The sequence below is a fragment of the Teleopsis dalmanni genome, chromosome 1, assembly GCF_002237135.1.
Source record: "Teleopsis dalmanni isolate 2A chromosome 1, ASM223713v2, whole genome shotgun sequence".
NCBI lineage: Eukaryota > Metazoa > Arthropoda > Insecta > Diptera > Diopsidae > Teleopsis > Teleopsis dalmanni.
Genome location: NC_051846.1, coordinates 164,751,387 through 164,763,304, shown reverse-complemented (window position 1 = coordinate 164,763,304; position 11,918 = coordinate 164,751,387). Strand labels below are relative to the sequence as shown.

Genomic DNA, 11,918 nt, shown 5'->3' with positions numbered 1-11,918 from the left:
ATGTATATGCTTTATTAAAACGGAGCCAAAACGGCTACTTCAAGAACATGGCGAAGGACAATTGATTCCGAATTAACATCAGCGCGCTACTCATGGAACGACATCCGCACGGCTGCTCCAAATAGAATACGGTTCAGAGGAATTGTTGAGGCCCTATGCTCCACTGGGAGTTAACGGAGCAAAGAAGAAGAAGAAGAAAACGGCAAATAGTTCTAATTGTGAGGAACAGAGTAGTATCTAGTGATTAGTCACTACATCTAAACATACAGCGATAAGCAATCATTTTAAATATCAGGGTTGTAGCATTGACAGACGGGAGCTAAATTATCATTAAGGGACTAAATTATAATTTATTTGCTCATTTAGCAGTTTTAAATGATCATTTATGGTCTTTAAATGACCGAATTTAACGTAATTTATTCGTCATTTAGGTTTTTAGAAATGGTAATGCTGCATATGCAAGTGAAACGAAATAAAAAATGGAACAAATTTCAAGCTATTTGGTTGTCAAAATGTAAACAAAACATATTTGGAAACATTGGTAAAAGTAAGTACTCGTATATTTTTATATATTTTATATTTTTTTTATATTTTTTTTATATTTTTTTTATATTTTTTTTGATTTTAGATGACTCAAATTATAAACTCAAGCGCCACGCATGGACGGAGGAGAATGAGATTTTCCGTACAGTAACTTCTTAATGATAATTTATACCGTTTCATCAGTTTGATAAAATGAAGTTATAAAATAATCGATTCAATACTTTGTAATTATTACTTAAATAAAAAATTTAAGGTTCCTTATATTCTTAGTGCTGTTTTATTTTTTCACAAACAAAAGTTTATGAAAATTTATACTATATTAAATAGTAAAGAGTACAGAACATTTTAAATTACTATTTTAAAATATTCTATTATTAACGATGGCAATCCATATAATCAGCTATAGTTACGTTAAGTGTAGTGATATTATCGTTAAAATTGCTTACGGCATGCTCACTGTTTAATTAATTAATAATCAATAATTCTATAATAAATTTAAAAGTAATTCAAAAAGTTGTCCCGTACAGAAATGTTCAAATAAAATGTATTGAAAAAAATAATCAATTATAATTAATAACGGAGGGTACGTCGTTGGAAATTATAATGATAATATAGCATAATATAATATCAGTACCTTTAACGTAACTATAGAGTACTGTCGATATATCGGTAATAATAAAGTATTTTTAAAACTAACTACGAAGCTAAAATATAAAAATATATAGATATAAAATATGGTTATTAAAATAATAAATTTCTCATATTGCATATAATCACATTTGATAATTTTTTTTAGTTAAGAAAATTATTTTTTTTTACGATTATTAAAATTTAAAGAGTCGGTATATTCCCCAAACATACTAAAGTGATAAAAATTTTATAATGACATTTTTTACTATTATTGAATAAAAAGCGTTTTATGTAGATGACTTCACGGTCGTAAAAAAGGTATTTAAGTTTATTAGTTTGTATAATCGCTAAACACAACCAATAATAGTGAAGGGACTCTTAGGAAGAAGGATTATTGAAGCAAGGATTACAGCCAGTGCATATAAAACGCACTCAAAAACATATAAATTCTATTTCATGGGAAAATAAATTGTAAAATGAGAGGCAAACGCAAAAACGTAATAAAAATGCAATTTAAGAATGAAAAATTCATTCACACTTAAACTCATAAATGGTAAGGTAAGATGTGTGCAATGGCGTCAGTAAAAGATAAAAACTAAATTGAGCCAATGTTATACAACAGAAAAATGTCAACTTGAGCAAAAAGTGGAAAATGTGGAAAAATAATTATTTTCCATAGAATTAAAAACTTAAACTACACACACACGTAAAAAATTTATACATAAAGGATAGCATATAAAGGATGTACAATGGCGTCCGATTTACGCATACACTAATATATAAACAAGGACCAGCATTCAGGTAAGTCACACAATTCATCTTTAATTAAGCTTCACATGAAAATTGGTTTTATGCACAATATTTTTCTTTCAGAAAAAGGCAAAATGGAGAAAAAGTCGGAGGAAATAACCAAACTAAAATAAATGGCAACTGAAAAAAGTCACTTACTGTACATCACCACGTCCATGTTTACGTTTTGCGAGCATAACAGCTTTATTCAGTAAATCCATTTCGATAATTGATGGCTTCACACGACAAGCTTCACCATCCACTTGCATTGGTATCGTTTTCTTGGTAACAATACGCGCCGTCTTGCATTGGCATATGCAGGTGCCATGCAGACCGGCTTGCAACATTGGTAATTGATATGTCGTAAGGCCAACAACCTCAACAAGTCCATCATCAATAGCTGGTTTCGATTGACCATAGGAATCGTTCCATGGATGAGTGCCACCGCCATAGCTATTTTCGTACAGAAAACAAAGAAGCAAAATTTATTATTTTCAGTTTTCAATTGAAAATCAAAAACAAAGTTAAAAACCTTTATTATTTATAAAGTTTTTAATTAATTAACTTTATTTACCTTGGGATATTTAAAAACAATACAGCATGGCAGCCAGCATCTCGAAGTTTGGCCGTATAGTCGGTGCCATCACACTCCAGTGTTACCCATTGCGAAAGATTGCGATATTGACGCAATATCAAATCTTTGCCACCCATCTGACCGTAATACATTTTATTACGTAAACGAGAATTAAAACGTTCCGGATGCGCTTCACGAGCTTCATGAAACTCCAATGCAATATGTGCATCCACACCGAAACTAAAGTAATTGTTCATCACATTTAAGGGGACATTATCTTTACTTCGACTAACGTGATCACTATCAACATCGGTATTTGGTGTTACCCTTAGACGCCAACGATCCATTAGTACAGTTTGAGACATACCGATTTCACGTAATATTTTGCCGACTGGTTCATCAGTATAACCCTGGAAAATATACGCGATAAGGAGAGTAGGTAAATCTCACATAAAAGTTAAAATCATGTTAAGGAATAGTAATGTGAACTTTTATCAACTTACACCACCCCATCCTAAGGCGCGTGCGAGATCATTGCCTGTACCCAAAGGCAGTACACCAACTGCGGGTGCTGGTGCGATTGGTGGAGTCAGCATATCCAATACTGATAATACCCAACCTACAGTACCATCGCCACCACAAGCGAGAATACGTAAATTCGGTGCTTTGCGAAACATGTCCAAACTGTAAACAAAGAAAACGTAAAGAAAATATGAAGTAAAGTAAAATACGAAAAATAAATAAACTTAAAAATATAAAAATAATAAAAGTAATATTAATCTTGCCAGCACTCACCCCATCTTAGGACCACCTTGTGTTAAATCAAACACTTGTCGTGGATTCAGTAGCTGCTGGAATTTTCCCAACAGCTTGACACCCTGATTACCGCCAGATTTCGGATTAATAAATACTATGACCGGTATAACTTCTGGCGATGGAATTGGTTTCACTATAAATGCACGTGGCTCCTTCTTTTCTTCCTTCTTATTACGTTTCGTTGTTTGTCTTTTCTTATTTGCCGCATTATTGGCGGCGTTTTTATTGTTGACGCGTATGGAAGATTTAAAATTTCCTTTATTCGGTAGCTTAACAATCCAGGAGGGCGGCACAATGATTGGTGCGTAATTGCCTATTAAAAAAAAATAACAATAAGAAGAAAATTAAGTGGAAAATCAGCAGAAGAAAAAGAAAGAAGAAGAAATTCATTTTAATTTAAAATAAGTAAATTAAGCTGTGATAGCTTGAAATAATTTTTTAAGTTTGTTCAACAGGCCGTATGATTAATGTTCTTTGAACGCGATACATATTTTTTGCACTTATTTTTTGATGTCATAAAATAAATGATTTGAAAATAAAGACAAAAAAAATGTACATTTTTTGATAATTTATTAGATATATTCTGTGATGTAGTCGTTCATTGTATTTCTTTTTAAGATAAAATTGCTTGAAATTTTAGATAAATTTTATTTTCTATCGAAGCTTGTACTGATTCAAATTGTATCTTAGGAACTATTATTTATTATGTTTATTTTTAAAACATAATGAATTTCAAAAAGAAAATTTAAAATAAAAGCCTAATATCCTAAATCCATAATTTAATTACTAAAATCTGACATCAAAGTAAGCACTTTCTTATTGCTTGTATCTATCTTTTGATACTTACATATAACAATTATCAATTTATTGTAGTAATCACCCCAGACCTCTTTAAAATGGTACTCATGTCGATATAAGTTAAAGTTTTTATGTTTCGTAAATCCTAAACTTTTTATTCTAATAAATAATCATTTAACGAACTTCGACAAATTTCACAAAATAGAGATAGTTAATTTCCAACTAATAATAATAATTTGTTGTATCCTTAAGCTCCTAATAGAATATGCAATAAAATAATAAATAAATAAGTAGGAACAAATATTCACATCATAAGTTACGTTTAACGTATGTTCTAGAAAGGTATTATTACAGCAAAGGTACTGCGTTCAGCTATAAGTCTATTTATTACAAAAATCTATATGCTTTAAGGGTATGAACATCATTGGCTTTCTTTTTCTGTGCTTTCAGTTGCATATAGTCATAATAAGTAAACAGTTACTTTTTGATCTATATTTCAACATACATTAAGTTTACTCTTAGACTTATCGAAACTCTTCGGCATTATTTCATATGGATTTTACGTATGATTTTTATAAGAATTGGCATTTCTTATATTCAACATGCTGCTTACATGTTGAGATAAGTACAATAGTCATTATGTATTTTAAAAAACTTTTTTCGTTATTTCAAGCCCTGGAAGTAGTACTTTACTTATAATATAAGCAACAAGACAAGAAGAACCTGTGCTTGTGCAAAATCACCGAGGACATTGGTTTTCAGGCATATACTCTCACTTTTCTGTTTAAGCATTAAGAAAATTCATTGAATGATATAATATAAAATTTTGACGAAAATGATCATTTTTGAAATGACAGCAGTCTTGCCTACGTTTACTAGCTTTCATTCCAGATATATTGGATTTTCACTGATAATTACTTCCTGTAAAATAATTTCTATAGTCCTTTTTATAATTTAACAGCGAATGATGAGTTTTCAAAACATGAAAAAGATCTGATGCGATCGTTTTTGAGTTTTCAGAGATTTAGAGATACAATGATCTTAAAATTATGAGTCAGAAATCATGACAGCAGTTTGAGTAGTCTTTTTCATTTCCTATATATAAGGTTTCATTTTTCGATTTCAGAAACGCTTTTTTACAGTCCAAATATTTATGACTTTGTTTGGAATATTTGAGAAGAAATGATCTCAAACTTATAAATCAAATGCAAAGATCTGCCTGTGTGGGAGCTACTGGGGCTCTAAGATCTTGCCCCACCAGTGCGCTCAATGTCATACTTAACTTGCTACCTATTGATATTTACATCAAGCAAGCTGCTACTCTCAGCGCGCAGAGGCTTAAAGATCTAAACTGTTGGCGCTCGAGTGCTTTAGGACATGGTAATATCGCATCGCTCTATCCGATAGATGATGCCAGGGTTTCAGACTACCTATGTCCTCGGTTACTATTCGACAATAACTTCGCCACCATAATTCCTTCAAGAGGAGATTGGGAGGCGGGTTTGCTTACAACTCTAGGAAAGATAGCGATCTACACCGACGGGTCTAAAATGGATGAGGGCGTTGGAGCCGGAATCTTTTCTACGGACCTAATGATTAGTAAATCATACCACCTTTCAGATTCCACCTCAATATTTCAGGCTGAAGTTTTTGCCATCCTTAGGGCAAGTGTTCTTGCTTTAAATATGCGCCTTCACGGAAAAGAGGTCTGGATTCTAACTGACAGTCAGGCAGCTATTAAAGCTTTATCAGCAGTCTGTCTGTCATCGAGATTAGTAGAAGAATGTAAGGAAATTATTAGTGAACTAAGTGAGAGGTCCAAGGTTACTCTAGTGTGGGTTCCTGGGCATTCTAATATTATGGGAAATGAGCGCGCCGACGAGCTTGCTAAGCTAGGCGCCTCTTCCACGGATACCCCTATTTCGATCCCTGCCCCTGTCAGCTACGGGCGTAGGCTGATTTGTGACCATTTTGCGACAGGCAAATAGTGAGTGGACCCTTACTGTCTCAGCAGCCAGGTCAAGGGCTACTTGGCCCATTTATTCCAAATATAGAACCTCTGACTTAATCTGTAGAAACAAATCTGAGGTTTCCAAGCTAGTATCTATCTTTACGGGTCACTGGTCCATAGGACGGCATGAAGCCAGACTTGGCCTTTCCTGTGGTACCTTATGTAGTGCGTGTCTACCAATACTTGAAGAAATGACACCAGAACACCTGATGTGTTTTTGTCCAGGTCTGGCCAGAACTAGGTTTAAGTTTCTAGGGGCCCCTTACTTCAACCCACTTAGCGATATCTCCAGCATCAGCATTAGCCAGATTCTTGCCTTTGGTAATGCCTCTGGTTGGTTCTAGTTTGACCCTCTATCTACTACCCACTATTACGAGGTTTTTGTGGACTCAAAACGGCTTTCATCCTTAGCTATTTGAGGAGGATTACGATGATTTCACTGTAATTTTTTAGATTTTTATAAGATTAACTTGATGATTAGTAGAAAATATAACTCTGAAGGAAAATATAATTAATGTGTGCACTGAAATTAACCTAACGAAACTGTTGCGGACCTCCTAATGTCACGGCGGCTTCTTTAAATGTAACAGGTTAAAATTGCACATGTAGCTATCAAGGCTAATGATTCGAAGAACGATGTGTTTGCAAATAAGGATTAGTACCTTATTTGCAAAATACGCAACAGGTTTCATCACCAGACACCGTCTTATGGATCAGCATATTTTATAAGAATTACTATTACATTGAAAGACTGCAGTGGAAGCCTTGGGGGAGGACAGTCTGGAGACATAATCAAATACCTTCTCTGAGAATTTTAAAATCTTAAAAAGATTTAATATATTAACTTATTATCAGCGGAAACTTAACTTATACGATTCTTGATATCCACAAAATAATTCAATGGGAGTCTGATTGTTTTGATTACAGACTCTATATATAATTAAAGCTTTTGATTACTGTAGCTTTAAAATAAAGTCAATATTGTGATTCCTAGTTTCAACGAATAGTCAAGTTATTTCATTGCAAAAACAAATTTCATACTTGAGACATAATATGCTTTTCATTATTTTATAATTTTTTCAAACAATATTCATATAATAAAATTCAGTCTTTTACATAATTTTTCTTGGTGTATTACTTTTTACAATCATTTAGTATCAATATATTTTAATATTGTATGTTATCACAAATCTCACACTTCTATGATTTTAATCATTTCGATTTGCATTTATATTTGAAATCCTTTTTTTAAAGATAAAAACAAAACTCAAATATTTATTTGATTTATGGTTAAACAGAAGCCACAGGCATTTCACTTGACACTTTTATGAAGTAATTTCATTTCGTTATTACGAAATTGGAATTTTCGAAGGTGCTTCACAAGCACAACCACTCCAGTGCTCAATAAAAGCAAATAAATGTTGTTCGGGGAAATGTGTATGAGTTTCCGAGTATAAACGCTAAGATAGACATACAGCATTTGACCACTTACAATGGTGCCATAGACGTTAATCCCAGTTCAACATTCAATTCAAAACAACAACGACCACAGAAAATGGTGGGATTTGCATTTTGGTTCATTGCTGATGGACGCACGCACTCAACGTAGCTCAACTGCCGATTGCATACTTCACTTATGCGTATTGTCAACAAATTTACAATAACGATGCGGAATTGGAAAACGCATCAATACCCACAAAATTCGGAGCTTTGATGGAACTACCAGTAGGAACAGTAGTGCTATAGCATTCGTAAAAATAGAAATGACAGAAGTGTTATAGCTCTGGTAGCTGCAAGTGATAGAAAACTTAAATAATAGTGTAAAAACTGATATAGTGTGGGTGGCGCCGGATGACGGTGTACTTCGAATTTAACGTAATTTCAAAAATGTGCATTGGCATCCGAATTTGACACTTGTGCTGTGGAGAACACAACATCTTGCCGTTGAGTGTTTATTGTAGGTATGAGTATAAAAATAGCTTTTCAACGTATATGGTCACATTGAAAGGTCATCAAAGGCCCAATGGTAGCGGTACTAGTGAAAATGTGTTGGTTTACGACGTTGTAACGTTAACAATGTAAAATTGTTTAAATGGCAGCAGCATAAATGTTGCTGATATTTTTTGTACTATTTTTATTGAATTTTTCAATGAAAATTTTTGTTATGGTTTTTAGGTTTGGTTTACAGATTCTGGCAACAAACGGTGGTTTTCGAATTCTATCAACCATTGCACCAGCACACTTTCGCTATAGACTTGAGGACAATTGCATGCATACCATACCCATGGGTGAGGTGAATGTGTTTGTGTTTGCATTTAAAACCAATTTGCAAGCTTGTTTATCTTTACCTAAATGTGTTTCCCGACAACGGAATTTCCATACGAATTTAGGTGCTATGCACTGGTAAATGTTACCGTAAATAGCCTGGCTAATTTTATAAAATTACCAATGATACAAATTTTTTGATAAACCACACTATAATTGAATTCTCTGTTTACCGTATGCACTTCAAACGATTTGTGAGAGATTGTGAGTTTTGAATTTCATTCAGATTTTTAATGTACTGTTGATCCTTTGGCTCATAGGATGTGAGTACTAATATACTATAGTATTTATAGTATATATACTTACTTACTTACTGGTGTCCTTCTCTCCTAAGTGGAGCATAGGGCCTCAGTATATATAAAGTTTATAAAATATTATGGACGTTAGATGTTGAAGTGGTTTTGTGATTCGAATCATTAATTAAGAACTGATAATTTTATATACAACTTAAAGGTAATATGTACTTATATGGCAAACACAATATTCCGCCTATATTTCGGTTACGGTAACAATTAAATGAGCTAAATGAACAAGAACAAGAAATATAGAATATATTAAAAAAATTAAACAAACGTTTAATTAAAAAAAAACTGGTAGTTAAAGAACAAGTTTAAAGCAATGAGCACCAAAACCCAATACGGTGTATAGAGTCAATAGTTTTTATTATGATTACCTGTGTTAAGCTTTCATAACACACGTAAACGGTACTGCGCCAATAAACTCCACTATTGAAGTTCCATAAACTACTGATAGTATCAATTGTAAATATACGTTTGTATGTAGTTTTTTTCCTTAGAAGGGAGCAATGCCTATCTAACACCATTGCTGTTTTTTGGCTCATAGCATCAGCTTAGAAAATGCAACTCCAAATCGAATGAAAGCAAATGTATACAGTCATTCTATTTGCTTAACTTAGATCTTAACAACAGTCATCACTATACTCTTATTAAAGAAACCAACCTATTTTCGTCAGAACAATCGGAGCTGTAGGCGTTGCTTCTTGAGATACCATATATACACTTCCGGTCCAATGCCGTAAGTGAAGTTGTCTTACAACCATTAATAACAATCACTTATTAATTAAATCAACCATTTAAATTTATTTAGCGTGTAGACTGACTAGAATTTGGAACTTTTTTTCATTCATTCTTATTTTTTCACCAACAGATACAAATTCTTTACTACAGATACAAATTAAAAATAATATGTAACTGCATTAATGGTTCATAAAAATCTTTCCTGGGCCAGTATAAAAGCCCAATTATCGATGTAAATTAGCAAGTCATGACATAAACATAAGGGTTATTTACAATTTCTAAAACATTTGGATAAGAGCTATTTCTCACATATGTCAACTGAGAGCTTAATAGTTAATTTTTCTAATTTCAATTTCTTGAAAATGTTGTATAGAACAATTCTCTGTAATAAGCCCAAAAATATTGAATTATTACGGACAGATATTTGTATGATTTACAAATCATACAAAACTATCATTAAAAAGAGTTTCACGAAACAGTGTCATTTAAAATCAAATGTATAAAAACTTTTTTTCTAAGTTATATTAAAAAATTAGGTTACAATGTACATATTCGTATTCGTTTATATGACCGCCCCCCTGCTATTTTCATCGTTAATTTATCTATGTATATAATTTCAATAATTTGTGAATTAATAAGTATATTAAAAATATTTTCATTAAAAAAATAAAAACACTCAATTATGCGTTGGAGATAATGCTATATATTATCATCATGCATAATATTGTGAAAGATAGTTTTAAACTTCGCTCAAGTAGTTAAATGAGTTCAAATGGGTTAGGCGAAACATGAGTATCCGACTCTTCAAATTCTGCATATCCAGAACTTGTGTCCATTGCATCATTATTATAAGATGCCCAACATGGATTTGGCGTTAAATATGTTTCTCCTGTTTCCTCAATGCCATCCATACCTGCAGGAACAAAATCAGCTGCTTGAGTCGCACTGTTGGACCAACACACATCCTCAGCTTCAGTTGATTGCATCGATCGATTTCCTTTTATTAATGTCACATAAATATGACGATGTTTCACAGTTGATCCATAAGAGTTTGGTACTATGTTATCAGATAAACAACTGTACTTGCGTTTAGTGGCAGTTCTCTTCAAGTTCGTCTGAGGATATTGTGCGCAAAGATGTTTGTTGAACTCATCATTGCTATCAATTTCAACTTCTGCTAAAGTACGCTTTACTCCATACATTTTGAATTGATTACAAAAAAAAAAATCTTTATAAAAATAGTCTAATATTTTAATCAAAATAAAATTTTTATATTGTATACTTAGAATTTTGAAGTACAGAAATTTTCAAAAGTTCACTACTCAAAAAATTTTTTTTTATTTAAAATACATTTAACTATTTAATAAATGTGTCTATGTTAACTACGATAATTTTTTTGTATGGAGAAATATATTTTCTATTCATATATGTCGGAGACTATACATATTGGATATGTTCACTTGATATCAAATATAAATATTTGAGGCATTTGCGGCTTACTTTATAATTTATATGAACTAAATTAAGCGTGTTCGGCCGCTCCTAAGTGCGGCAAAATACAACAAGTCTCTTGCTAAAATCTCTAATTAATATGCAAAACAATAATACTATTTTTTCATAACAGTGTGTTCTTATGAAAGTTTTTTTTTATAATAAAAATAAAATAACTCGCATGTTACGTTCGACTTTAATATATTTAAGCTTAGGTACAAAATTTTATAATTTTTTTATTATATTTTCTTGTAAAATATATCGTTTACTTACCTAGACGACATTCTTCACCAATTTTTGCTGGATTAAAACAGGATTCCTTATTATGATACACCTCATGACACCAGGCGCAGGATAATGCAACAATTTCCTTAGAACCAAATAGTTTACCTTGCACAGCCTGTAAAATAAATTGAAATTTGTAATTTATTACTATAAACAAAAAGGATATTAAGTTGAAATATTGTATTTTTAACCAGGGACCGTAACAGTTAGCATTAAAAAAACAAAAATCTACCCATAACTTATCATTTGTATTTTAAAATAAAATTCAAAGAATTTTAATTAAAAATTTGCTTTATATTATATTTTCCAAAAATAATTATTATCATGTGCGTTTTATTTTTCCACGCACAAATATGTTAACTCTGACACTCTGCTTTTTATTTTGAAACACACAAATAACTGTTATGTTTGCCTTAAAAAAATAAAAATCAGAAATGGCTTTTATTTTTGAAAACAATATATAACTTATAAAGAGTGCCTGATAATTTTAAAAATAAAAATAAAACGCGTTATGCATGTAAAATAGTTAATTGTTTTTTTAACTTCATCCAAGCTATTTGTGTTTGGAAACACAAAAGGCACATGATAATTATTTTCGAAAATATGAAATAACCCAAAT

General features: G+C 31.9%; 1 protein-coding gene across 1 annotated transcript in view; it reads right to left on the bottom strand.

Moving 5' to 3' along the window:
• Positions 1-1,954: 1,954 nt before the first annotated feature.
• LOC119666634 (eye-specific diacylglycerol kinase-like) overlaps positions 1,955-11,918 on the bottom strand; it is a 12,031-nt gene continuing 2,067 nt past the window's right edge. Inside the window, exons 2-6 of the mRNA XM_038075916.1 lie at positions 11,288-11,414; positions 3,332-3,665; positions 3,040-3,220; positions 2,537-2,946; positions 1,955-2,415 (exon numbers count right to left, since the gene is read on the bottom strand). Coding sequence (XP_037931844.1) covers positions 2,118-2,415; positions 2,537-2,946; positions 3,040-3,220; positions 3,332-3,665; positions 11,288-11,414 — 1,350 coding nt within the window. The 3' untranslated portion in view covers positions 1,955-2,117. The remainder of the gene's footprint in view (positions 2,416-2,536; positions 2,947-3,039; positions 3,221-3,331; positions 3,666-11,287; positions 11,415-11,918) is intronic.